At 36.7% G+C, this 27,456-nt stretch overlaps 1 protein-coding gene across 1 annotated transcript; it reads right to left on the minus strand.

Moving 5' to 3' along the window:
• Positions 1 to 2,485: 2,485 nt before the first annotated feature.
• On the minus strand, positions 2,486 to 27,025 carry LOC108991528 (exocyst complex component SEC6). Its single transcript, XM_018965805.2, has 25 exons — positions 26,556 to 27,025; positions 24,789 to 24,827; positions 24,534 to 24,622; positions 24,314 to 24,404; positions 23,878 to 23,967; positions 23,712 to 23,791; positions 21,936 to 22,028; positions 18,064 to 18,090; positions 16,769 to 16,876; positions 16,443 to 16,581; positions 16,310 to 16,354; positions 13,823 to 13,878; positions 11,801 to 11,909; positions 10,999 to 11,139; positions 10,707 to 10,886; positions 9,462 to 9,545; positions 9,244 to 9,330; positions 7,177 to 7,221; positions 5,772 to 5,850; positions 5,413 to 5,482; positions 4,148 to 4,235; positions 3,927 to 4,016; positions 3,656 to 3,772; positions 3,349 to 3,411; positions 2,486 to 2,816 (listed from the first exon to the last, which is right to left on the minus strand). Exons 1-25 carry the CDS (start codon positions 26,682 to 26,684, stop codon positions 2,685 to 2,687), a joined length of 2,271 nt encoding a protein of 756 aa, XP_018821350.1. The 5' UTR covers positions 26,685 to 27,025; the 3' UTR covers positions 2,486 to 2,684.
• Positions 27,026 to 27,456: the final 431 nt, after the last annotated feature.

A 27,456-nucleotide genomic window follows, 5' to 3' on the forward strand; every position in this document is an offset into this window, starting at 1 on the left:
GAGAGGCAGGAGTACAAGAGTCCATGTGCCATTTTGAAGAAGCGCATCATACTCCTGCTTCATGACTTGTTTCCATTCAGAGAACTTTGAAACTTGAGAGAAACTTGAAGGTTCATCTAGAACCTGTGCAGAAATAGTGAGACAATGTCGAGCGGGATAAGAGATAGTTCCATCATTGAATTTTCGGGGACGAGAAGAATTGGTTTGGGCTCGTGTAATTATGGGTGATCTTGGTGGAGCTAGAGTTGTAGGAAATGAGGGAGAAGATGCGGGAATAGCAGGTGCGGGAGAATTTGGGACAGGGGGGTTTTCGGCGCTAGGTAAACTTGAAGACGAAGAGGAAGGAGTGGATGGGTTCTGTGATAGAGGTGTTGGACCTGGGCCAAGGATGGATGGACTGAGTGATGAATCAGTTGGGCTTGGAAGTGGAGTTGGGTTCGGTACCGAAGTGTAAAGAATGGGTAGTTGGGCTTGGGCAGGGTCAGATTTGGAAGAGATCTTTTATGGGCTGTGATTTTGAGAAGGGAAATGAGTTTTCATTGAAGAGTACATCATGAGAGATATAGATTCTTTTTGTTTGAAAATCCATGCATTTATATCCCTTGTGAGATAAGTTGTACCCCAAGAAAACACATGATGTGGACTGAAAGTTGAGTTTATAGGGAATATAGGGCCTTAAATTGGGCCAGCACTCACAACCAAAATCTTTTAAGAATTTGTAATTCGGTTCTGAATTGTAGACTATGGAATAAGGAGATTTATTTTTTAAGTGTTAGAGTAGGGAGTAAATTTATAAGATAAACTGTTGTTTCAAAGGCTTCGGCCCAATAAGAAAATGGAAGAGAAGAATGGGCTAGAAGAGCAAGTCCAGTCTCAACAATATGCCGGTGCTTGTGTTCTACTAGCCCATTTTGTTGATGTATATGAGGACATGAGAAACGATGAGTTATACCAAGTTGTTTGCATATAACTGTGAGTGGTTTAAACTCACTGCTACCATCAATTTGAAGCATGATTAACTTGATATTAAACAATCGTTCTACAAATGGTAAAAATGAGGAGAAAATTTGATGTGCATCAGATTTGAGTTTAATTGAAAAAAGCCAAGTGAAATGAGTATAATAATAATTGGGTTGGGACCCATACATCGGCACACATTAATTCTAAAGGCCTAGTATAATGGCCTGACTAGTAGGAAATGGAAGTTGATGACATTTTGCAAGAGGACATGAAGAACACTGAAAAATGACTCTGTTGGGTAAACTGGCAAACACTTACAGTGCAGTACATGAGAGACTAAAGCCAACGAAGGATGCCCAGAGCAGAGCTAAAATGCACAGATGGCTCAACAGAAAAAGTAGAACGATTATAATGAGTCATGTGGGTTTCATGAATGAGAAGCAATTGATAGAGTTCATGAGATGAAATAGGATCAGCCTGGGTAGTGATTGAGGTAACAAAATATTCATAGGATGGACCAAGTCCATTGAGTAAGTTGGTGAGCATCTCCTTATCAAATAACTGTGTTCTAATAGAGGTAAGGGAATCAACAAGTTGACAGACCTTCCCAAAATAGCCAGATATGGATTGATCTCCTCTAGATAAGTTTGTAAGCTGGAACCGAATTTGGAATTCCTTAGCTTGAGATTGGAAAGAAAACATGGAAGAAATAGATGTCCATAGTTGATAAGAGAGGTAGTAGATGAGAGGACATGGACTAAGATAGATTCAGAAAGGGAGGAGAAAAGAATATTTAGGACAAGTTGGTCAGTCTTACACGATGAAAGAAAAACATGATTTGGTTTCGGGGGAGCATTTGAGGTTGCAGGAAGAAATTCGGTAAGGGAGGGGTAGGAGCCATCTACGAAGGAGAATAGATCCTGACCCCTCAGATATGCAGAGGTTTGCACTTTCCAGAAAAGATAATTTTCAGTGGATAGCTTGGTGGTCACAATGTGTGAGAAAGATGAGGTAATGGTGGAGTGAGTGGAAGAATGGGGAAGAGGAGGAGACTCTTCAGCCATGGATCTAAGACTGAGAGTCAATGGCTCAGATACCATGTTATAGAGACGAGAGAAAGCAGAGAAAGTATTTCACATAATGTAATTCTCATCTTGTATTGATGTGTACTGCTGTGTGTATTTATACACTGTGAAAAGGGAATAAAAGAGAATAAAGGAATATAATCTGTTATATGTAACCGTAGACAGCAACAACCTAAAGTCCCTACGGTATTTACAAAGAAATGCAGAAAATGAATATCAACTGTTTGAGATATTGCTCAGCTCACATAAAAATAAGGTACATCAATAGTATTTATTCTAATATCCATTCCTTATTATTTTCCTCGAAAATGACACATGAATTAGGATCAGCGAAATGCGTACATCAATTCATGCATGACACGTTGCCACCTTCTCAATTAGTATATCAAGTAACGTAAGAGGAATGATACACATACAACCGTAAAGGTAAGATGTTAAAATCAATTAACTTCATACGACTTGAATTCATTTCCAGAGAAATAGAAAGAATAACATGTACAAGAAACGCAGGCTCTTCATTTCAAATCAAAATTAATATAAATGGGAAATACTCCATTGAAAAAATAGAAAAAGATTACAGGTCTATACAACTGATAGCGTTGTCTTTCTGATCATAACACAGGTATTGAAGTTGCACTATTAAGTCAGCTTTCGCCAAATAGATCCCTTCGAGGCCAATAAGCACTTCACCTTCGGGAAAACAAAACCTGCCTTTGGGGGGTTACCTTCAACAAGAGAATTCTCGTATATCTCTTTGCACTCTTGCACTACCTGTTTGGCACATAAAGCAGATAATATCAAACCTGCAGAGGACAGATTCCAAGCCTCTTCTTCCCAAACAATGCCATCACACACAGCTAAATGAAATAAAAACAAACGACATCGAGTTTTGTTTCTTGTCATGCAAAATAAGAAAATGTTTTGTTTCAAAGTCAATCCAGGGTTAGGTTCCCAATTATAGAACTTCTGGGGGTGTTTTACGTCCTATACTAGCGGTCGAAGGAGGCTGTCCCTAAACAGTCCCCAAAGTTACATGTTCAAAATTTGATAAAACACGGAACACATTCCGCGACAGTTTATACACATAAATAAGCCAACTTTGTCCTTACAACAAGAGCAGCTACACATTTCATTAGCTAGTCAATTGCAACATTTAATACTTTTAAACCTCTTCTGTAAAACGCTCTCAAGTGATTATTTCCCATGGGCATCATTATACACCCCAAGGAAATTCGAGCCTATTCATATTTTAGTGTCCAATAAATAGTACATCTCTGAGCTGAGGAAAATAATTATAAGTTACCTCCTTTGCATCCTTCCTTGGTATGCCTTCTCGTAATCCGACAAGCTTCTCAACAACCTCAGGCTGTAAGAGGAGAAGATCAAGACTTTTTAACAGAAAGACCCAAAGCAGAAACCTTCAGATACTTTAGGGCCAGATTTCTACTACATTAAATTCCATGGAAGAAGTAGCATAAACCAAAAACAAAGCATTTTGAATGCCGACTTAATGCTACTCTTGAAAGACGGTTTGTTTGGAAGTTTGAGTCTTTGAGAAGCAAAATTGGGGTGCAAAATAACTCAAGAATCTCATTGATAGTAGAAATTACCGGGCAGTCAGGTTGATGCTCGAGAATATTTGTGTATATGAGCGTGAAGGTATCCAGACTCTCTGCTGAAGCAAGTTCTCTTAAATCACTCAATATCCTGACTCTGTTTTCCACTTTCTGCAACCGAGTCAGGAAGATGGTGATAAAAATTGATAGATACAACAAACCAATGATAAAATGGTTGACATCTCAATGATAGGGATTTCATTCAAATGAAATACTTCATGTAGAGGAAAAAAAAGACTTTGTACGATATATAAACAGCACTCACAGAAACACTTATATATTCCCTAAAAAAGTCCATGAGAACCTCTTCATCTAGCCTCATCCGCTCTATGGTCTCTTCCTTGATGTAGTTCCTCTACAGTCACAAGCATCAATCATTAAGGACCATCATGTCATGGCAATCAAAATAACAATATAAATACAGGAGAATACATTCAATTGAACTGCCCAAAAAAATCAAGGTTAGCTTTAATAGAGAATAAAAACCTGTGATAAAAGATGATCAACATAAACAATTACTGTTTCCTCCAGGCAAGCTTCAACAAATCTCCTAAAAGATCTTTCTTCAATGTACCTTAAATTCAGAAAATAACAATCCAATCATAACTATTCTAACTTTTACGAGACAAAGTAGTAACAGAAGCACCATCGTACCAAAGTATAAAGCTTAAAGAGAGAGAATTGAGTGTTCTTCAACACCAAGTTTTGCTCTAACTAAGGCAGTGCCCCAAAATTAGTGATAACTAAACAAGTCATAGTTCAAATTAATGAATAGTTTTTGGCATAAACTGAAACAAAATGATCATTTAGAAGGAAGCTCAATCACAAGCATGTGGAATTAACATGTACAAGAAGTTATATCTTGGAAGTGCAAGGAACAGAACCAGTCCTTAAGAATCTCTTGAATTTAATTGCAACATGTGTTAGTGTTAAATTAAAGGGCGGGGGAGAATATCAGGACATGCAACAACCATAAGGGCTATACCCTTGTTTTTCTTTTTTGATCGGTAAACAACATTTTATTGATCATAAGAATATGCAAGATCCCAAGTATACGGAGGGCTATCCCCTTGTAAAATGTGAACTGCCACTCTTCATCAAAATTCAGACAGGAAAACAGGGAAGAAGTACAATAGGAGGTTTTGGGGCAGTAGGGCTGGGGGTGGAGGGATTAATATTTTCCCCAAACAGATAAACAGGATGGGGGATAGTGGCCAATAATCAGAGAATTTATGAATACATATTCGACCGGCATATTGGATCAAATTGCGAATTGGGACACATGTCATCCTACGTTTTAGATAGCCAGTCCTCAAATTAAGTTTTGCATATCAAGCAATGTAATCAGCACTTATTACCTGCATGCTTTCACCTTCTTTTTGACCCCTCAAAATAATGTATATCCTTAAAAGTCGAAAATCCAATCATGTATCCTATTAATCTGAGCAAGTCCCGTATTGGTACATAAATCATGCTCTAGATTTAAGGTATAGAAAAAAAATATCAATACAGACACAGATAAAATCAAGGATATCAGATGGTTGTAAGGTGGAAGGGCCACACCAAAGGCTATAAATCATGTCCAAGCCAATACAATACTTTTAATAGGAAAAAAATAAAGGTAACCATTGATGGTTCAAGTCACATCCTTGTTTTATGCATTGAACCAACAAAAGCATGTTGTGCTGAAACCTTAGGACTGGAAAAAAAACAAAAAAAGGTCGCTCGGGTCGAAGAAAAAGAAAGCTCACATCTTCACGTCTGTAAAATAATCACCGAATGTTGCAACCAGGTACTCAGTAACCTGTCCTTCACACCACTCTGGAATTTACAAAAGGAGAAAACCCAGCTCAGATGCAAAAAGGGGCATTTCAAGAGATAGTAAGAATTTTGAGTAAGCTGTTCTCCAACTAAAACCCATTCATTATTAACAACTGAAAAAATATTGCATCAGAATATCATGACTGCATGATTCCATATCCCTAGTAGTTTAGATTTCAAGCAATTTGCATCAAGTTAGTCCAGGGATCTTTTGCAGCCACAGCCTCAAAAATTTTCAAACTATTGAAAGCGTAGCAAATACAGAAATAAATAAGTAACAATCTCTTGCCTTTTTGATATAGCTTTACAAGTAACTCCTGCACTCCTGGGTCTTCAAATATCACACGAACAGTTTGATGCACAGATTCCTACCATCAGTGTAGAATATAAACATGATAAATTGATTTAATTCAAACATGTTATATCCATCAATATTTATTATGTGTGATAAAACATTACAAATCGATGTAAGCAATCTTCTCATAACACTACAATCAAGAACCCATCTTCTCATTTCAATTCAATCAAAATTAATGTCGTGGATTGTTCTGAGCCTATCAGAATTCCTTCTACGATTAGTGTTATATATTAAAAAAGAATAAAAGAATGAATAATTATTCTTCTAACATCATAAGGCAAAGCCCGAGTACAAGAAGAATAAATAAAGATTTACTTATGTATTTTGTATCAATAATCAAACAAATACAGAAATATTTATAGTGGCTAGATCTATTTTTCACAAAAATGTAAGCCAGCCAGTTAGTAGTCTCTAGGGGGTTCTAACAGGGACCTAGTTAAATTTATGGGCAGGGGAGGCGTACTCTGCAGATCGGCTCATTGCCACCCATGAAACAAATAAACTCAGCAAACCTTTAACCCAATTATGTAGAATATATTTTACGATCCTTTTTCAGATAATGGGTGTCTGGAACATGCATCATCTTACCCTATATAGAATCATACTTTTTCTTACCCCTAGTCATCATAACCCTCTTTCCTACGATACCCTCTTTACCACCTTACCCATGTTTTTAGGCTCCTCCCTACATTTTTTCAGCAATTCAACTAGCATTAAATCAATCTTTCTAAAACATATATTGATTTCTGTTGTACATGATGAAACCATCTTGAATCACTCCATGTTTCTCATTATCAGCTACGCTGAATTTTACTTGAGTGCCTTTTGGTGTTATCTTTTTCATTATTTCCACTCATATATCTTAACATTCTCATTTTGGCTACACCGTGAACATAGTGTAATTTAAAGATGCAACTTTATATGGAAATTCTTAGAAGATAAGAAATGTTCTGGTTAAGTATATTAAATTCATAAAAAATATGTACTAGAGAGCAAAAACTAAAGTCAGACTGTTGAAGAAATGTGAAGCTGACTTCCAAAATTACAATAGCATAACGTCAAAGATATTTCAATTGGTGGGTTATAGATGAACTTCACAAATTTAAGATGAGGTCCCTTGGGCAACCAAGCAACTTGTCAAGAAAATGGGTGAAGTGAAGAATGTCACAATGGTTGTGTGATAACACCAAAAAAAGATAGGATTCCACGACAGCATGCAAGCCACCAAGTACAATCCACATGGAAGCTTTAATTAAATAGGGAATGCAACTGGATCATGTTGTAATAGAATAGTGAACAGCATGTATTCCATGAAAACCTTCAAATTTGATCATACCTTTGCAACCTCTAGGAAGCCCTTGCAAGTATCTTCAAAATTAACCTATAATTGAAATAGAAGAAACATTTTAAGAAAGAAAAAGGATAGGCATATATTTTAAAATTTCCAGTATATAAACTTCAAGCCTATACGAAATGATAAGGAGAAAAAGATAGCAAATGGGATGATAAAGATCACACCAACAGAAGCTAGAATCAAAATACAAATAACAGCATGACAGAAATATGCACTTGATCTACACATTAAAAAAAGCTACAACATGTAGTTTATTAAAGAATCTAACTACATGTGCTTTGTGGTGGGGGCTTCAAGATGGGAAGAGTTATGATTATAGGTTAACTATGGTGAGCAAATCTTTAGGGTTTGTTGAATATATTATGGTCTAAGAAAATAGGAAATAAAGGCAACAGAAGCTATTTCTTTGAGAAAGCCGGTTGCACAAATTTGCTGTGAGTGGCCATTTGAAGAGTATTGGGTCTGATTGGAAAACTATCCCTCAAACGGCCTGGTTTGTTTTCGCAGATGAGATAAGTTGAAATTAAAGTTGAAAATAGAATAAAATATTGTTAGAATATATATTTTTTAATATTATTTTTGTTTTGGGATTTGAAAAGGTTGAATTGTTTATTTTATTTCGTGTGGGAATTTGATAAAGTTGTAATGATTAGATGATATGATATGAGAAGAGATGAAATGAGTTAAGAAGTGTAGTGAAAACAAACAAGGCAGTCAGGAAAAGCTTCGGGAGTGAGGCGAGATGAGAATTTTGTGAATAGTAGTAAGATAATTTATGAATAGTAGTGAGATAGTTTGAGTTGTTTTATGGGTTTAGGAAAAGGATGAGAAAAAGTTGAATAAAAAAAACTATAAAGTTAAAATATTGTTAGAATATAGTTTTTTAATATTACTTTTGTTTGGGGATTTGAAAAAATTGAATTATTTTTTATTTTTTATTTGAAAGTTTGTGAAAGTTGTAATAATTAGTTTGAAAAAGTTGTAATGATTAGTTTGAAAGTATTTGTTTTTTAGTGATGTTTGGGAAGGAGATGGGATGAGATTAGATGAGAATTTTGGGATGGAAACTTTTTCCAAACAGGCCCTAGGGTTCCAAAGCATATAAGAGAAGGGATACCATTTGGGTTTGTAAAGAAAGAATAAAAAGACAGAAGACATTATGAAATGCACTTCGGCTGGTGTTGCAGTAGTTGCAAATTCCCAGAATTACCCAGTTTTGTGCCAGCTAGGCATTGAATGATGACTAAAAGTGTGGAAAAAGTAGGTTTTAGGAAACATGGGAGTCAAAAAGAAAATGGCAATGGATGAGATTCACAAATCAGAAGAGTTGGAATTCTTTCTATTTTTTTTTTTTTTTTAATTTATAAGAAAGACAATTTTATTACTACAAATGAAATAGGCGAAACAGGAAGTATACAAAAGAGAACAACTAAATACATTCTAAGAAGCAGAAAAAGACAACAGAGAATCATGAGCCAAGACTCCATTAATCACTAAAGTACAAAACCAAAGCAATAAAGAGTGCACAAAAAAGTTCCGAAGTTCCTCCAAAGTACGCTCCTTATCATTGAAACACCGCTCATTTCTTTCCATCCAAATACACCGCATAAGACACAAAGGAACCATCTTTCAAACCGCATCCACTTGAGTACAACCATGAAGCCCATTCCAACATGCAAGAAGATCAACTACTCTCAAAGGCATCACCCAAGCCAAACCCGTTCTACAAAAGATTCCATCCCACAATGTCCTTGCCACCTCACAATGCAAAAGTAAATGATCTACAGATTCCCCATGCTTCTTACACATGAAACACCAATCCATAACATTAAGACCATACTTCCTCAAATTGTCCGTCATCAAGATCTTCACAAGAGACTATGAAATTGAAATACATAATATGAATAACAGTTCAGGAAATACATTTGATGGCTTTAAGATAAAAGGATCCGATTGAGAGAGGAAATGTAGCAGGGCAATGACTTGTTTAAGCTCTAAAATCTTAGAAGAAGAATAAGAAGAGAGAGCTTAAATTGATAATAATATCACCTGTTCGGCATAGTTTTGTGGAAGAGCTTCCATGGTGCTATTACTTAGCTCCATTGCAAGATCATAGCACCGCAGATTGTTGTTAACCTGCACACAAAGCCAAATAGCTAACATTATTATTTGTATGTACATTGTCTACAGCAGAAACATAAAATAATTCTATTTCCATGAAAGCGCCATAGAACATCTCAGGCAACACGATCAGATGATTCACAAACCATTGCACACAAAGGCTCCAGACCAATGTCAGAAGCAGGTTCTTCAAGTCTTTTCCTCTCAGCGGCTTGAAAGTCATTCATCACCTGAAGCAAAACAAACTGTGTAAGTCCAAAAATGGGGGAGACTAAAAGAATTTCATGTCAAGCTCCTAATTCTTTAACTATGATTTCTCGCTCTTGTATATGTCCCATGTACTTGGGATATGCCTACCTAAATCATTAATAAAGTTCGTTCACTGACAAGAAAATGATTTATGTCAATAATAGTTAAATAGGATGGCAAAACAAAATACTTAGTAATATCATCAAGAGAAAGATAAGACATCATTTGCACATTTCCCTCTCAAATGAAGCAATCATATGTCTTCCATGTGGTCAAGGGGTTGTCTCACTAGGAATGCGGCGAGAATCAAGTGGGTAAAATTTACAATGGATACATAAAGGGGGAAAAGATCTGATTTTGTAGGAATTTGTGAGTAATTGAATTTCATTCAAACACAAAAAAGACACTACCCAAGTACATTAGTATACAAGAGGTACAGCTAACTGGTAAAACACAAAAGATGAAGAAATCCATGAAAGTTATTAGTATGAAACTTCAGTCTTTAAAATCTCGATAATTTCTTTCTTGCTATATACACCTTATAAAGCAACACAGAATCATCTTCCATGGCGTATAACTTTGATGACTACATCCTAATAAATTTTAAGAAAAAATAATGGCTCATAAGTTAATTCAAAGACAGTACACTTCCAGCTAAACCCCGACCATTCAACTCAAAATATCTTCATAATGAAGTACCTTCATCCTCAACAACTTGGTCCTCATTTGCATAAATTTAGGAAACCATCACCAGAAGATTTTCAACATATAGCTAACCATAAAATTAAAAAAAGAAAAGAAATAAATCCTCAAGCAACCAATAATCTAAAGTTCGATTTTTCTGGATAGTCTTCAAAATAGGAATTGGAGATATCTATGCTAGCTGCTGGTAGTTTCTCTCGTCATTTCTTTTGTTGGTTGCCTTTGGCTTCCAAAAAGGGTGTGTTTTGTCCAGCCTACTCCCAGTTGGGACAACCACAAAAATGTAGAAAATTGAACAAAAACTTGTTCCATCCACGATTTGCATTTCTTTCTCTTTTTTGAAGGTTTCAGAAGTTATGTTTTACTGTAGGAGCTGGAATATAATTCTCCCAGTTATTGAAGTCTATCAACTGTGTCAAATGAAAGTTCAGCTTACTTACCTGAATGATTGCCAAAGCAATTCTGTATAGCATGACATCAGTGCTATTATCCCGAACAATTTGCACCTGCTCTCCAAGAATCCTGAACAAATCAACAGCAGCTGGTGTATACAGCTTCCCATCTTCTGTTTTCTTTGGTGCTTGTACCTTATCAGCCTCCAAGATATTCAAGTACCATTTCTAGAAAACACAACCAGTAGAAAACAATAGTTAATTGAGAGAAGTTATTTGAGCAGTATCATAATATACCAAATACGAGTGGAAGAGATTTACAAGGTAGCCATATTATTACCCTTGTTGTAGCTTGCATTCTCTCTACATATGAATTCATGAGGGGATCCATGGCACCACTCTCAGAACAAACTTGAGCCAAAGACTCATCAACACCAAGCCCAATCAGATTATCTTGGTATTCAACAACCCAACCAGTTACCTAGTTGTACGAAATGAGAGAGAAATATAGTTGGTAATAAGAAATTCATATGGTAATACAGAATGCATTATACCTAGCTATAAAAATCAGAAATGAAACGTGCCTAGTAACAGTATAAATCTTATATAAAAGAAAACAGTGGTACAAAGAAACAAATTGACACCATTTTCTAACCCCATGTGTTTTTTTTTTTTTTTTTTTTTACAGAAACCCCACATTTTAATCCATGCACTTTAACTGTAGTTGCTCCTATTAAAAGTGTCTCGTCTGATGTAATTATTAGGGAGTAGGGCACTACTCTAATGATGTAATAACTTGGATGTAGAGCACCATGAATGACCTCTGGAGGCCAATAACTTCATCGGAAAGCAGCATCAGAAGGGCAGGGTGGAGCATATAATCAATTCAACCAGCAGCACTACGAAATTAGTTGTCCATTTTTCACTTGACAAAGAATGGAAGTGAAAACGAAACCGGCTATTTCTATAATAATAATAAAGGTACAATGGTAAATCTATATATGTCCAAAATAAATGCATTTCAAATCCAAAGTACAAGTAAAAATCTCAGTACGAGTCACTTTCATGGTTGGTTTACTTCTACAAAGGCTCTCTTCAGAAAATAATATTTGTTTAAAAATTGTAAGGAATGGGAAAACTACCTTCAAAATCTCAATATTTGTTAATTCATTCGCCCTGTCACTGAGCAATCTGAGCATCTGAATAAACCTCTCAGTATACAGATTTACCATGAGTTGGAATATTTCATATCTGCCAGCATTGAAGACTGGATCAGTCCAAATAAAAGTTTAGCATGGAAGATTTTCTTATTGATAAGTAAGATGAGATTTATTAATATCAGGAAAGAAGAAACAAAGACATTATCAAGGTACACAAGTAAACTTTAATTACACCTAATGAGAGAGACGAGATCGCAAAAATCCTAGAAGCTAAAGATAGGAAGAAATATGCGGCTACCAACCAATGGTATAGTGAAATGAACGTCATTTAGCTGGGTGGAAGTGGTTGTATTTATCCAAGGGCCAGAGGATCACTTGATTTTTCTTTTTTTTTTTTGGATCAGTAAAGAAGAATTTTATTGATGATATTGATAGGCATAGCCTAAGTGCAGGGTCAGGAGGATAACTTTGATTAAGAGTACTCTCCAATTTGTCCACTTACTACTTATCTCTCGTCCCCATTCCTATCAGTATAGCCCACCGCCTTGAGAGACTTCAACTGGATTTCTTTGAGGCAGGGTTGGTGATGAAGTCAAGTAACACCTTGTTAAGTGGGCAAGGACTTACACTCTGGTTTCTTCAAGAGGTTAGGGTCAAAAACTTGTTATAGTTCGATAAAAATCTATTGGGCAAATGGTTATGGTGTTCTGCCACAGAGAAGGGGACAATGTGGAAATTGGTGGTAGAAGCTAAATATGATAGTATGTGGGGAGGATGATGTACAAATGAGATTAGTGGGGTCTTTTGAGATGGTGGTGCGCAAAACCATTAGGAGAGGCTGAAGGGATTTCTTTAGTGTCGTTAGATTCCCTTGGGGGTCTAAGATCAACTTTTGGCACAAATTGTAGTGTGAGGATCAACCATTAAAGACAGCTTTCTCGACATAGTTTAGCATTTCCCACTGTAAAGAGGCATTGGTAGCAGAAATGTTACAAATCTCTTAAAATAGATCCCAATGGAACGTTACTTCCATTTTAAATGTGCATGATTGGGAGTTGGGGATGATCTCTTTGTTCTTTAAATGTCTGTAGTCTCTCAGGCTGATAAGTGGTGGAGCTGAAAACATATGTTGGATTCCCTCCAAAGATGAACCTTTCTGGTCGAGTCTTTCTACCACACACTCTTCCCCCAAGATGACCCCCATTTCTTTGAATATTTCGATAAATAAGACGACATCGAAGGTAGCTTCTTTGTTTGGCTGGCAGTTTTAGGGAAACTTTTAACAGTTGATAACTTGAGAAAGAGGAATGTAGCAGTAATGGATCAGCGGTGTATGTGTAAGCAAGGCAGAGAAAGTATCGATCATCTTCTGCTTCACTGAAAGGTGGCATGAGATCTATGGGCAATTGTATTTCATACTTTTGGGCTTGTGTGGATCATGCCCCAACGGGTGGTGGATTTGATGGTGTGCTGGCGAAGTCCCCTCAGAAGCCACAACAAGTTACAGCTTTGGAGGACGACCTCGTTATGTTTGAGTTTAATGTAGAGGGAACGAAATGCTCCGAGCTTCGAAGATGGCAAGAGGAAAGTTTTAGATTTAGGGGCCATCATTGAACTGTCTTTATATTTGGGTGGCAGTGCACAATAGCTTCTGTTCCTTGTTTTTCATTTCTTCATCCCGCCAGTTTGCTTGCATTTGGAATTCAATTCGGCAACAGAGGGAAGCTCAAATAAACCCAAAAGGTCTTTCTGAAGCCTTTCTACTGGACTAGAATCAGATTTGGAGTGCTGATTCATCATGTACTAGGTTAGCATATTTAAGTAGAAAGACTAAAACAACGTACACCATCACACAGGAGCAACTAAGGGGTAAAAAGAAAAAATAGTAGAAAGCTAATATCAATGTCAAACATCAAATCAAGATGCATAAGAAAACATTAGCCGAAATCTTGCTTAAAACAAGAGAAGATTAGGGAAAAAAAAGGTAGATTTGGCAATCCATACCTTGGAGGAAAACAAGGGGCAACATAATCGTAAATATCTCCAAGCTCTTCTCCAATCTGAAAGAAACTATCAACATTATGAACGAAATCTAAATAGGTAGCATTAGAAATAATGATTTTAATATATGAGCATGAAGAAAGAAAGTCACGATACTGCATATATTTATATTATACGCAGGAAGGAGGGGGAGAGAGAGAGAAGAGAGTGCAAGAATTACTAGAAAACAGACAATATTGTAGCAGACCATAAAAGCGAAGTTCAATCCTTCCCTAATCCTATACTTGGCAATATTGTTTTACAATTATTTAAAGCTTTCTTTCAAGCTTGCTTAGATGCGATTAGCGAAGACATTATCAGGGTAATCCTAGACTTCCACACCAACAATAGTAAGTTTGCAAAAAGCATTAATGTCACGTTCATAGCACTCATTCCTAAAAAAACTGTTGCAGTGGATGTTAAAGACTAGCACCCATTAGCCTTTGAATGGAGTGTACAAAACAATTGCTAAGGACCTTGCTAATCAGTTGATAGGGTTATCAAGAAGATTATATTGAAGACACGGATGTAGAAAATTTTAGACTCTCTGCTTATTACTAATGAATGCCTAAATGGTAGGCTCAACTCCAGTGAGTCAAGGGTGCTTGCAAATTGGAGATTAAAAAGGCCTACGATCATCTTAAAAAGGGAGTTTCTTTATTCTTTGCTTGGGAGATGCAATTTTGGGGAGCAATGGTGATCTTAGATACTGCATCCTCTTTGGTGTGCTCTTGTATTGACAACTGACACTCCCACTATTTTGAGATAGAGTGATCTGATATCTCTGTTACTTTTTCTTTTTGTCATGGAGGCTCTTAGCAAAATATTATCAGCTTCTATTGGTGGAGGTTCTGTCTCTCACATTTCTATGGAGGCTAGTAATCTTGGAGTGCTCCGCATTTCCAATCTATTGTTTTCAAATGATGCCTTCATATTTTGTGAGGCAAACCAATGTTTTGAATTTCGTACCGTACCGGCCTACAGCCGAAATATACCGTTTATGTGGTGTAACTGGTACAGGGAAGCCTGCTGTTTCGTACCGGTCAGAATCTCAGCCATTTCGGCTCGTACCGACCTATATTTCGGCCCATACTGGTCGATATTTCGGCTTTTGCTTTCTACTTTTTTTTTTTTTTTTTCACCCCCAATTCATACCAAACTATTTATAATTTATATATATATATTTATATATAATTTATTCATATATAGACTATTTTGAAACGGTACCGGTACCAAAATATCTCATTTCAATGCCTCGACCGAAACGGTCACCAGTATGGTATTCAAAACATTGGGATAAACCCGGGCTACCTCCACTCTTTGAGGGTCCCTTTTTATGCCGGAGTTATTTCTGAGTTGAGAGTGAATTTGGCTTAGCCAGAGATGGTTCCTGGGGTACTGTTTCTAATGTGGATAGTCGGGCTAGCATATTGGCATTAGCAACAAGAGAGGGAGGCCATGTGGACAGCCGTAATGGACTATAAATTTGGTTGTAGTTGGAATTAGTGTTATAATGAGGTACATTGACTGCATGGAGTGAGTTATGGAAAGATATCAGGAAAGGATGACAAGTTTTTTCATGTCATACAAGACCTCAGGTGGGTGGTAGCTTTAGAACTAGATTTTGGCATGACTTGCGGTATGGTGACAGGGCTCTCGAGGAAGCTTTCCTAGAGGTGTATAGTATTGTGTGTGTAGAGGCTTCAGTGGCTGATTTATTGGAATATTGAAGTACGTTGATGTTTTATAACACTTCTGATTGCATCAATAATTACTAGAGGAGAAAATAGTCCAAGGCTTCGTGACAACATAAATTGTGAAAGTTGGAAGACATCAAACTCTAACTGGTGAATCTTAGGGAAACTTGGTCAATTACAAGCCCACATGGAGATCTCAAAAGGTGACCATGAGCTACAGCACATGGTCAATATATTATGACTTGTTCTATTGCTACTATGAAAACGAGGTTTATACTTTATCATTTGTTAGCTCCTTTAAGAACCCTAGGCTTTTGCTTTTTCAACAACATAAAAGGTTACCCTTTGCTTTCCCTAGAAACTTGATCAAAGTAAACTTAGGTTTCCACTGCATTATATAGTGCATATAGTCATGCTACATAACATTCAGCCAAAAACCCATCCATCTGAACTTGCCAGGATATCCTCTTCTTCTCTTATCAGCCAGCAAGTAAAAAGCCAATTACGAAATGTCATAACGGAAACATAATGTTTCTGTATCCAAGAAAAACCAAATGATCAAAACACTTCTCTTTTACAAGTTTTCCAGAGTGGTAAACATACTAATAATTTCTCCCCACATTTAGGATCTACATCAAGGAACAATCACATTTGGTTATTAAGGGAAAAAAAGAGAGAAAAATTCTAGTCTCCAATGTCTACCTAAAAGTCAAACACAAATATTTAAAATTTTGTAAGGACCAGTTGGGCTTACCGTTCGAGCTTCGTCCAATGCTGCTCTAAGGTCCTCAAAAACAAGCTGATGCACAAATTACAGGCATAATAAGATATAGTTAACAAGAATAGAATGTATTTATTCTCTAATTGAGTACCTATTAAAAGAATACCTCTGTCAGAAGTTTGTTAAATCGCTCCTCAACAGTCTTCCTTATTTGCTCATAGCATTTATCCTTATAGCCTTTCCCCTGAACCTTCAATTTTTGCTGCATCAGGTTTCTTGAAGAAGCTGTTACAGTGGTAGACTTCCTGGTGGACAAATTATGATTGATAAGGCTCTGATCTATGGTTCACTTTTTTAAAAGAGAAAAAAAAAAAAAAAAAAAAAAAATTCTGGGGAAGATACAAACATCACCAATAGAATAATCGTAACTATAAATGGCAAACCAAATGAAGGAGAAAGCTAATGATAAAATGGAAAACTGATCCAAAATACTTGGCATTTCTACGAGGATTAGCAATTGATGCCATTGCACCACCCCCCTCAGCCTCAGCTGCTTCCTCAGCAAGTTGTTGATCAAGTATTTCTTGCGTTTCAACAACCCTGGGACAGAAAAGAGTAAAAATGGAAGATGATTACACATAACAAAACTAGCACAAGAGTGAATCAACAGGAAGTGCCGTCATAAAACAAAACCCATACATTGGCAAGCTCATAAAAACTCAAGAAAGGTTTGTGATAAAAAGACAGAATAACCTCAGATTTAACCAGAATCATAACAGGAAAGAGAAAATGTTTCCACAACCAACCCTAAGAAATTCGAGTAATGCCTCTTTTTTTTATTGGAACCGGGGTCCAAGAACAAAGTCCCGACTATTCTTGGGGGTGCAGAAGCTCTCAGCAAGTAGTTTCCCGCAAATGCATCTTAAGTATTCAAGGGAAAATTCCCAAAGTCCGATAGCTGCTAGAAATTGTTTGCACCCAAGAGGATTCGAACCTTAGACCTAGAGGGAGCACACCACCAAGACCAAGGGCCTTTACCACTTGAGCCAACCCCTAGGGGTTGCCTTTTTTAAGTGTTTATATATTCCAAATAATGCTTATATCAATTCCCACCTATGTTTTAAACTATAATGGCCCACCTTGTATTGCTCCCATGCTTTTGGTTTGTGAAGAACTACAACATTCAACTACCTATAAGAAAAACGAGATATGGCATTCAATGCACATCCCCAAGTATCAACATAAATACATAGCTATGAATGCCATTCTATTACTCCAATTCTTTCATTTCCATGTAAAACATAATTTCTATCAATAGTATGTTCACCTACTCCCTCGAAAAAGAATACAAGTCCACGAGTGTTTTTTTTTTATTAGTTCTGCAAGGCAGGTCTCGACAATGATCCTTCCGCAGGTTTTAGCAATGAGTTTTATCAATTATGTTGTTCAATTCCATTATTTTGCCCACTCCAACTCCCCAAAAAAGTCATACATCTTACGCAGCAAATATACTTCCAACATTTTTCCCAATATTCTTGAGCACATGTGTGTATCAAATATACTTCCAACATTTTTCCCAATATTCTTGAGCCCATGTGTGTATCACTGCATATCAATTCTGCATGTGTTTTGATTGAAAAAAAATTGACACCAAACCTACGCCATGAAACTGGTTTGAGAGAGAGAGAGAGAGAGAGAGAGAGAGAGAGATCAACAAAATCCAGAGAGAGTATCAGAAGCCTATTCAACAAGAAAATAAAGAACAAAAATGCTCATCATAGGCATACCTTAAAGCACGAACCAAAGTTTGTGGGCTGCAAAAAAGAATAAGCATACATAAAAATAAAATGACCATTAGAAGGATCACAAAATAACAAATAATTTAAGAAATTAACAAATAATTTAAGAAATAAGGACTTTAAAGAATATGTATCTGAAAGGAAGGAAGATAAATCTATAACTAAGGGATGCACTCTGAACATCAGTGAAAAAAAATATATATTAGAAGGCAGCTGGTTTTTCCTGAAACACCACAAAGTGCAAAACTTTTAGTTGCAATATTCTGTCTCTTTGGTAGTAACATTAAACTTGTAAACTCGGGTGAGATTAAACCTGTGATATGACTTTTTACTTCTTGTTTATGAAAGAGACGCCACCGGACCATTATAAAATTAAGCCTCTCCCCATCCCAATTTTTCCTTCTAACCCTAACATCTTGACAAATAAGCAACTCATCTGAGCTATTCAGTATTCACATCCAGCTGTTTTGAAATTCTAGCCTAAATAAGCCTCCGCAAACTACTAAACAAACGCGGAGTCATAAACAATCATGATGCCAACAAAAAAATGTAGAAAAACCAGTCCCCACCAAAAAAAGCCCAAAATTTTCTTTGATAAGTACGAAGATATTTTATTGATATAAAGATAGGCATAGCCCAAGCACACTGGAGGTATACATATGATTACACCTATTTAGGAACTAGAAATGGTTACAAGGAAGTCATGGAAACTGAGACCACTTACATCTAAAGCAATGGCCCACATAAATAAAGTCTTCTAGAAAAAACTCTTATTAAACTCTTCTAAGGAGCACTCACGATCCTCGAAATTTCTATCATTTCTTTCTCTCAAAATAGACCAAAAAATACAAATGAGAGTCACCTTCCACACAACTGCAATTTGTGGTGTTCCCATGATCCCTCTCCAGCTAGCTAGTAGTTCAACCATGAACCACCCTTCCCGGCATAACCCATGCTAATCTCACTTTGCTAAAAAAATAATTCCATATGACCCTTACAAACTCACAATGTAGAAGTAGATGATCCACAGTTTCACCACTATTTCTACACATATAACACCAGTCGATGATGATAAGCCCATGTTTTCTTAAATTATCAACAGTCAGTATCTTCCCTAAAGTTGCTGTCCAAGTAAAAAAAAAAAGCCTTTGTAGATGCTTTACGCCGCCAAATGTTCTTCCAAGGGAAGTGATTCCTACCTTGGGTAGTAAGAGTCTTATAAAAGGAGCGTACAGAAAATTTGCCTTTCCTGGAGGGCCGCCACTCCAATTTATCCACTGCTGTAACAGCAGGACTAATGTTGTATAACAAGTTAAGGAACTCTACCATCATAACTCCTACTTCCCAATCATGGGACTCTCGAATTAAACTAACATTCTATTGTTGCGCACCATTATTAATATACCGCAAGTCAGCCACCACAACATCTTGTTCCCTTGCAATTCTGAAAATAGAGGGGTAGATATCTTTAAGAGCCATATCTTCAACCCAAACGTCATGCCAAAAACTGATTCTATTGCCATCCCCCATACATAGCCTAGTGTTGCTAGAGAAAGACCACCAACCTTTCCGATTATGCTTCCATAAACCCACCCCATATGCCTCCCTAACTTCATTAGAGCACCAACCCCCCCTTATACTCCCATACATAGTATCAATCACCATCTTCCATAAGGCTTCCCTCTCATAATTATATCTCCATAGCCACTTCCTGAGAAGAGCCTTATTGAAGGCCCTCACATTATGAACCCCCAATCCACCACCCCTCAAGGGAGAGCACACCTTGACCAACCCACCTAAATGGAATTTAAACTCATCTCCAAGTCCACCCTACAGAAAATCTCGTTGAAACTTCTCAATCCACGAGGTAACACTAGCGGGAAGAGGAAATAATGACAAGAAATAAGTGGGAAGGTTTGAGAGGGTACTCTTTATTAGTATAATCCGACCCCTTTTAGACAAATACACTCGTTTCCACCCAGCTAGCCTACGCTCTATTTTCTCTAACATCTCATCCCAAATAGTCTTGGCTTTGAATGATACTCCCAACGGGAGGCAAAGGTACTTCATAGGCAGTGAAGAGGCCACATATCCCAATATATTAGCCAACGCCTTGACATTACACACATTACCCACAACAACCATTTCCTTTTAGAGAGATTTATTTTTAACCCAGAGACCGCTTCAAAACACAGCAAAATAGCCTTTAAGGATTGAAGATGACCTGGATTTGCCTCACAAAATAACAGTGTATGATCTGCAAACAAAAGATGCAATATAATGATAGCACCATGGTTAGTATCCCCCACTGAATAACCTAAAAAAAAGCTACCCTCCACTGAAGCTGATAACATTCTGCTTAAAGCCTCCATGACTATAACAAATAAGAGGGGTGATAATGGATTATCTTGTCGCAACCCCCACGAACTGTTAAAGAAATCCATGGGGTCGCCATTTACCAAGACCAAGAAGCGAACGGTTGACACACAATGTCTCATCCACCCCCTCCATCACTCCCCAAAACCACATCGCCTCAACAAGTAAAAAATGAATTCCCAATTCATGTGATCATAGGCCATCTCCATGTCTAGTTTGCATAAAATACCCGGGACTCTTGACTTGATTCTGCTGTCCAAATATTCATTGGCAATGAGGACCGAGTCAAAGATTCGTCTACTCCTAACAAAAGCATTTTGAGACTTAGAGATGATTTTATCCATAACCGTGCTCATCCTATTAGCAAGAATTTTTGATATTATCTTGTACATACTGCCCACAAGACTAATGGGCAATCATGCACCTCTAGTGCACCAACCTTCTTAGGGATGAGTGCAATAAATGTAACATTTAAACTCTTCTCAAATTTCCCAAAGGTGAAAAATTCATGAAAAACCTGCATGACATCCCCTTTCACCACCTCCCAACATGTCTGAAAAAATGCCATAGTAAAACCATCCGGGCCCGGAGCTTTGTCTTTGTTCATTTTTCTGACTACTTGTTGTACCTCTTCCTCTTCAAGTGGTCTCTCCAGCCAAGCCATACTAGTCTGATCAATGACCTCAAAAACAAGGCCATCTAATCTAGGCCTCCATTCAAAGGGTTCTGAAAGCAAATCTTCAAAATGTCCAGCAATGTGACCCTTTATCGCTGACTGTTCAGAAGATTCACAGCTATCTATAATCATGGTTTCAATGGCATTATTCCTCCTATGTGAGTTGGCAACCCAATGAAAAAACTATGTGCATTTGTTCCCCTCCCTAAGCCCAAAATTACCCTTTAAAGCCTCAATTAAAGAAGCTTTATTATTTAGCTACTTTGTGAGAGATCTCTCACAAAGCTAGGCTGAATTTTCTGCATCGATGCAGTGTATGGTTCTCTACAGTCTCCCTTAAAAAGTAGTTGCCTGTATACCAGATATCACACCTTCATGTGGGAAAAGAAAACAGGTTGACCCACATGCATCTCCTTTTCTTAACTTTCTCTTCTTTGGGTTGATGGAGGTAGAAGGCAAGAGAGGGGCAAAAATAATAAATGTCTTCTTGACGTCTCAAGAAATCCAGAGATTATTTTAGCAACCTATCAAACTGATTTCTCAGCACTTTTACTTAGTGGTATTTGCAAGTAAACCAAATCAGAATACAAGAAAATCTTCTAACATTTTTTGAGAAGTGGAACAAAGGCACAAATCTCAGACCACTTGAAAGAACCAAATATGAAACACTACATCATATCTCAAGTAACAACAGCTTAAACAAAAGGAACCAAAATGCAGTTGATTGAAAGAAATAAATTCAGTCATATTCCAAAAAAAAGGAATGATCACCATTTTCCAAGTTTTTCCAGATTAAAAAGAATATTACCTTTCTTTAGAAAGTTTATAGAAGTTGGAAACATGACCCCATAATGTCTTCTCAAAAGTCTCCCAAGTCTGATCAACATCTTCAAAATATTCTCTGGGCCACATTCCAAATTAAGAGAGAGAGGTCATTAAGCTATAAGTTCCATTGACTGAAAGTGTAATATAAATTAAATCAATATTATTGTTGTCTATACCGTTTCTACTTTAACAATATAAAAGGTTGTTCTTGCAGCAAGACAGATCATGTTTTACCCAAGTAATTGAAAGTCAAATTCAAGTGTCAATTTAAGAAACAGTAAATGTTGGGTTGAACCAAGCATTAAAACATTACGTGGCAAATAAAGGTAGAACTACACTGAACTAGCCACTCAACTGCATCGTTGATGTCAAGCTCACTGGTACAATCACAAAAATTTTAGACATGGTGGTTGCTAGAACAAGTTTTTTATTTATTTTTTGATAAGTGAGGAACAAGTTTTTTCCCACTCCTTATAAATGGCCTTTTCTTAATAAGTAATGCAAAGTTTAGTAGAAGTGCAGAGGGGCACAACCGCAAACCAAGTACACAGGTAGTATACAAAAAGATATACCCAACTAGCAAGAAGAATAAAAGGAATGAAATTCCTTAAAAATATAATACGCTGGAGGATTTGTTGTGAGAAGTCATCCAAGCAAAGAGACTGATGGATATTATGGCTTTTAATTTTGTCACTGTCCTCCCATGGTCTTCAAAAGTCCGGACATTATGTTATCGCCAAATACACAACATTAAGAAAGAAGGTTCAGCATTCAAATATCTGAATTTCTACGAGCACCACAGGGATTCCACCAGCATGCCAACAAATCTACCATCCTTTGGGGTATAATCCACTCAATTCCAAAAGTGCTAACTATTGCAAACTATATGCTCCTAGCGAACTCACAAAAATTTGTTGTGAAACTGGCATGTCTCGACGGCTTACACAAAGACAAGTCTATGGGGGATTTCCCCCTGCCCCAAACACCCAACACAAGAAAGGGAGGGGGAAATTTTTGGGGGGTTGTTTTGGTCATCGTTCACTGTAATTTTTTTTTTTTTATTATTGATAAACAAAAAATTTTATTGAGCATGAAATAGACAAAGACCCAAGTATACGGGACATATACAAGAGCGTCGCCTATGCATGCTAGTTTAGTTTCACTGTAAATTTTAAAAGTAGACATTTTAAATATTTTATTAATGGTGCCCTAGCCCTCCAAAACTATTCAGTCTTGTCTGGGCACCTCTAGACTTCAATACTGGTTTCATTCTTGAGCTTATACATAATGACTACTTTTTTATAAGTATTTAACGACTATTGCGCTGCTTTTGTTATATATGTAACTGTTACTTGTATTGGGCACATTCTAAAAATTATAACTGTGACTGGGGGAGAAGCTAGAACTTATTCCTCACTCAGAAATTTTTTTAATGTAATAAATTCTTAATACTAGAGCATATTTCTTCTTCTTATCATTTTTTATTTTAGAAATTTAATGTCTTTGATTTTATCCATCATAGGGTAGCAAGTTTTGCTCTGACTAACGTTAAAAGACATGTTGAGCAATTTATTCTATATCTCGAATTGAATGATGTAGGCTTGGCATATAATCTCCCACAGTTGGATTCGCCAATATTGACGAGTTTAGGAAATACCAATGAAATCAAGTCACCCTGGTTTGAAACTTTTTATCATGTTAGGTTGGCTTCTAGAAGGACCCAAATCTGTGACAAAGACATTTACAAGATGATACAGACCTTAGTCTGCCAACCTCTTCTTTGTGAGATCCTGCAGCTGCTAATGCGAACCTCCGCTTCCCATCAAGAGCTGTTAACCTCTATGAATAAGAAAAATCCGGAATATGAAGATACAGTCATTTGTAAGTCTTGGTTCAAGGTAACAATACATAACAAATATTATTACCTCATAAGTATTAACAAGTTCTTTATCATCGCTCAAAGAATCACGAGCTTCAGCTGCTTCAACAGAAATGGACATCATACCCTCAACATCCTAAAAAATTAAGTCGTCAACTATAGAAAAACTACACAGCAGAGTAAGTAAAACAACAAAGAAGTAGGTCCTAAAGCTATGCCTCTAGAGGTTTTTTTTTCTTTTTCCATTCCCTCTTTTGCAAGATAGACTCTCGTCAGGCTATTCCAAACCAACTTGATTGGTAATAGTCAAATGTAGCATAGTAGTAAGGCTGCATCTGCACTGGGCAGTTAATAAGATAGAGGGAAAAGGTTGAAACAAAACACTACAACTCATTTTCCAGAGTATACAAAATGTAAGTACATTAACAGACACAAAATAATAATGATATAAAGATTATGTAACTCAGCTCATACACACTGACCTTCAATGTTGTATTCAAATTGTTCCTTGCATTGCTAAGGAGCTTTATTTGATCATGGTTTTCAATTAATGTTTGGCATTCCTGACAAAGCCTGATGCACAAGGCAACCATATTAGCCACAAAGCCAGATGCATCCATACTGTGATAAAAGTCTAAAAAAAAAACCACCTCTGCCCTCCCAAAAAGTTAAAACACACGCTGGGTTTTACTGTCAACATACATCTCAATTGAAAGGAAGTTTTCCCGGAGAAGGTTTATCGTGTTCTGTGATGAGGAAAGAGATTCCAGTCCAGCTTCTGCCTGTTCAACCTGCAGGCAAACAATTATTGTGTAAGCACATTAAAATATAAGACTTGACAGACGTTTGCAGCTCCATAAATGTATCAAAAAGTAGAGCAAGGAAGAAAAAGATGGTGAGGGAAATTCCAACATAGCAGCATTCCCCATGAAAGAGGATTAGAATATGTGCATATACCTGCTCTGCAACCATTGTGCTAAGTTGTGCATCATTTGCCTGACATTAAATAACAACGGCAACATTGAGTATGACAATCTGAACATTTCTATGGAAATTCTTCAAAAAAATATTATTATGCCACTATAGTGAAATATTTTATATCATTATAAAAAGATATGGATGAACTGAAACGTCTAACACCACCAAAATTAATTGCCTCCGCACAAATGATCCAGACAGATGCACAAAGGTATTTAACTGTGGGTTTACTTATAAAAAAAAAAAAGGTATTTAACTGTGGGCAAAACCTGCTGTAAGTTATCATGCCCTCATACAACTGCACTAATTATTATGACTCATTCATCACGCCACGTTTTAATGTTAGGCTTACAATAAAAGTTCACATTCAATTGTTTCATCTTGTCAAATCAGATTTTCCAACTCCTCCCATTTCTGAACAAGCAAAACGCTAGTAGACCCCTAGAGGTAATCAACTTTCAGACTTCGATGGAGAATATTTCTAAATTTCTAAAACCTGAGTAACAGAGAGTATTATCTCCATAAATTGTCTAGAAATGCCAGAACTAATACAAAGCCATTGATGCTATACCCATAATCAACAAGCATATACACCTTTCCACCCAACTTCTAAGAACTTAGTTCTACGAATCTACTATACAAGGTCTATATGTTATATTGACACATATGTCAATTTCATATATTCTGTATGTATCTAAATATCCATAAATGCTAGAATCTGTAATCTGCTTAACATAATAATTACATGACATCATAGTTGTCAACATTAAAGGTCTTCCACCTAATTATAAAAAAAAATAACAATAATAAAGGGCTTCCACTTAACTTCACAGAACTTGGTTGTAGGAATCTTCGGTCAGGTATGTTATGTGGAATAGGCTATGAGTCAAAATAACATGCACTAGAAGTAATGTGACATGCCACTTACCCCAAGATGAAGGAAGAACGAGTTCTAAAGATAGGCTTATTCACATCATATCTAAATTACTTAACTGGAAGTTAGAATGCAATAAGGTAGTTGTAAATTAGAAGTTCTATAATTATATCATTTTAACTAAAACACACAAAATGTTCAAATCAACTTATGTTGTTTCTTTCTAAAGGGGTTGGCAGGAAAAAAATAGGAAGGGAAATAACATTTCTGTGTTGTCCATGTACTAAAATGGATGAGTGGCAACCCCTGATCACGATTCACAAGGGTTGCAGTGAATCATGGTAACTCTAAACGTGAATAGTTTGGTAATCTAGATGGTCGGAATAACAGGTACTAGAAAGTAGAAAGCCCCAGATTCACTCCAGCCGCAAAACCACCAAGATCATGATATACAGCAATGTAAAAGAATCATACAGGACCCATAACAGAGTGCAATTTAATTTATGCACATTTTTTTATCTGTCATGATAAAACTTGGAAGCCGAGGTCCATATCCAATCGTAACCCTTTACCACCTGAGCCAAGGCCCCATTTTCCCGAATTTCTAGACATTTACACAACATTAATCACACCTCCAAACATTAGATAGTAGTCAACCTAAGTTACCAATTATAAAAACGAAAGCTGCCTTTTTTTTAAGGTAATAGTTAACAAAATGAAATAAACACAACCAGTTTTAACCTCATCCACCAGTATTAATCCCACGAAAAATCCTTACCAAAAACAGCTCAGAAACCTGGAAACAAAAAAGAAAAAGAAAAAAAGAGAGCATGTTTGAACAGATACATGGGCAAATTGCATGGAGTTGGCACCTGTTGACGCGTAATGTAATCGGCCTTGATCGATGCGATAGACTGCAAAAGATCCGGCAGCGGCAATAGCTTTGCAACCTCGCGCACCGCCGATTCCTTGGCCTCAACAGCGAGATCCTCAACCATCATTTTCGCTCAATTACACAGTATCACGATAGATGGAAATTAAAATTTAGGACGTTTGGAGAAGCCCCCAAAATTTAATAATTCAATTAATCGGTTCAGAGAATCGTAAATTCCGAACAAAACCCAATTCCTCCAAAATCCGTCGAACTTTGAGGGAATTCAGTTGATTTTTGACTAACGACCAGCACCACAAGTCTATAAGTATTTTCAGACAATTAACCACCAACGCCGTCCTTATTCTCTTCGTTTTCCAGGCAGCAATTGTCCACCAAGTTTTCGATTAAAAGACCCAAAGACAAAGCAGAAGTAATAGCAATGTCCTTTCTAATGGGATCTAGGGAGCAACAAAGCTGGAGCATCCGATATCATCTACTTCTTTCTCCCTGTATAGTCACGTTGTTCGCTTCGAACTTGCATGGGCCGCCTAGTCTGGGTCTAGTCGGGCCTAGCCCAGCCCGTAAATTACCTTTTTTTTATTATTTATTTATGCGAATAAACCTTTTTGGGCTTTTTGCTGAATAAAATAACAGAGACCGTATATATTTCAGACAATACTAAAAAAATAACAGAGGCTATGGTTTTTTTTTTTTTTTTGCAAATAAACCCTTTTAGGCTTCGTTTGGTTCCTTAACTACTCTCAACTCATCTCAATTCATCATTACAACTTTTTCAAATCCCAATACAAAATATAATAAACAATTCAATTTTTTCAAATTTTAAAATAATAATAATATTAAAAAATAATATTCTACCAATATTTTATCATCTCAACTCA

This window comes from Juglans regia, chromosome 6 (assembly GCF_001411555.2).
Source record: "Juglans regia cultivar Chandler chromosome 6, Walnut 2.0, whole genome shotgun sequence".
NCBI classification, from domain to species: Eukaryota; Viridiplantae; Streptophyta; class Magnoliopsida; order Fagales; family Juglandaceae; genus Juglans; species Juglans regia.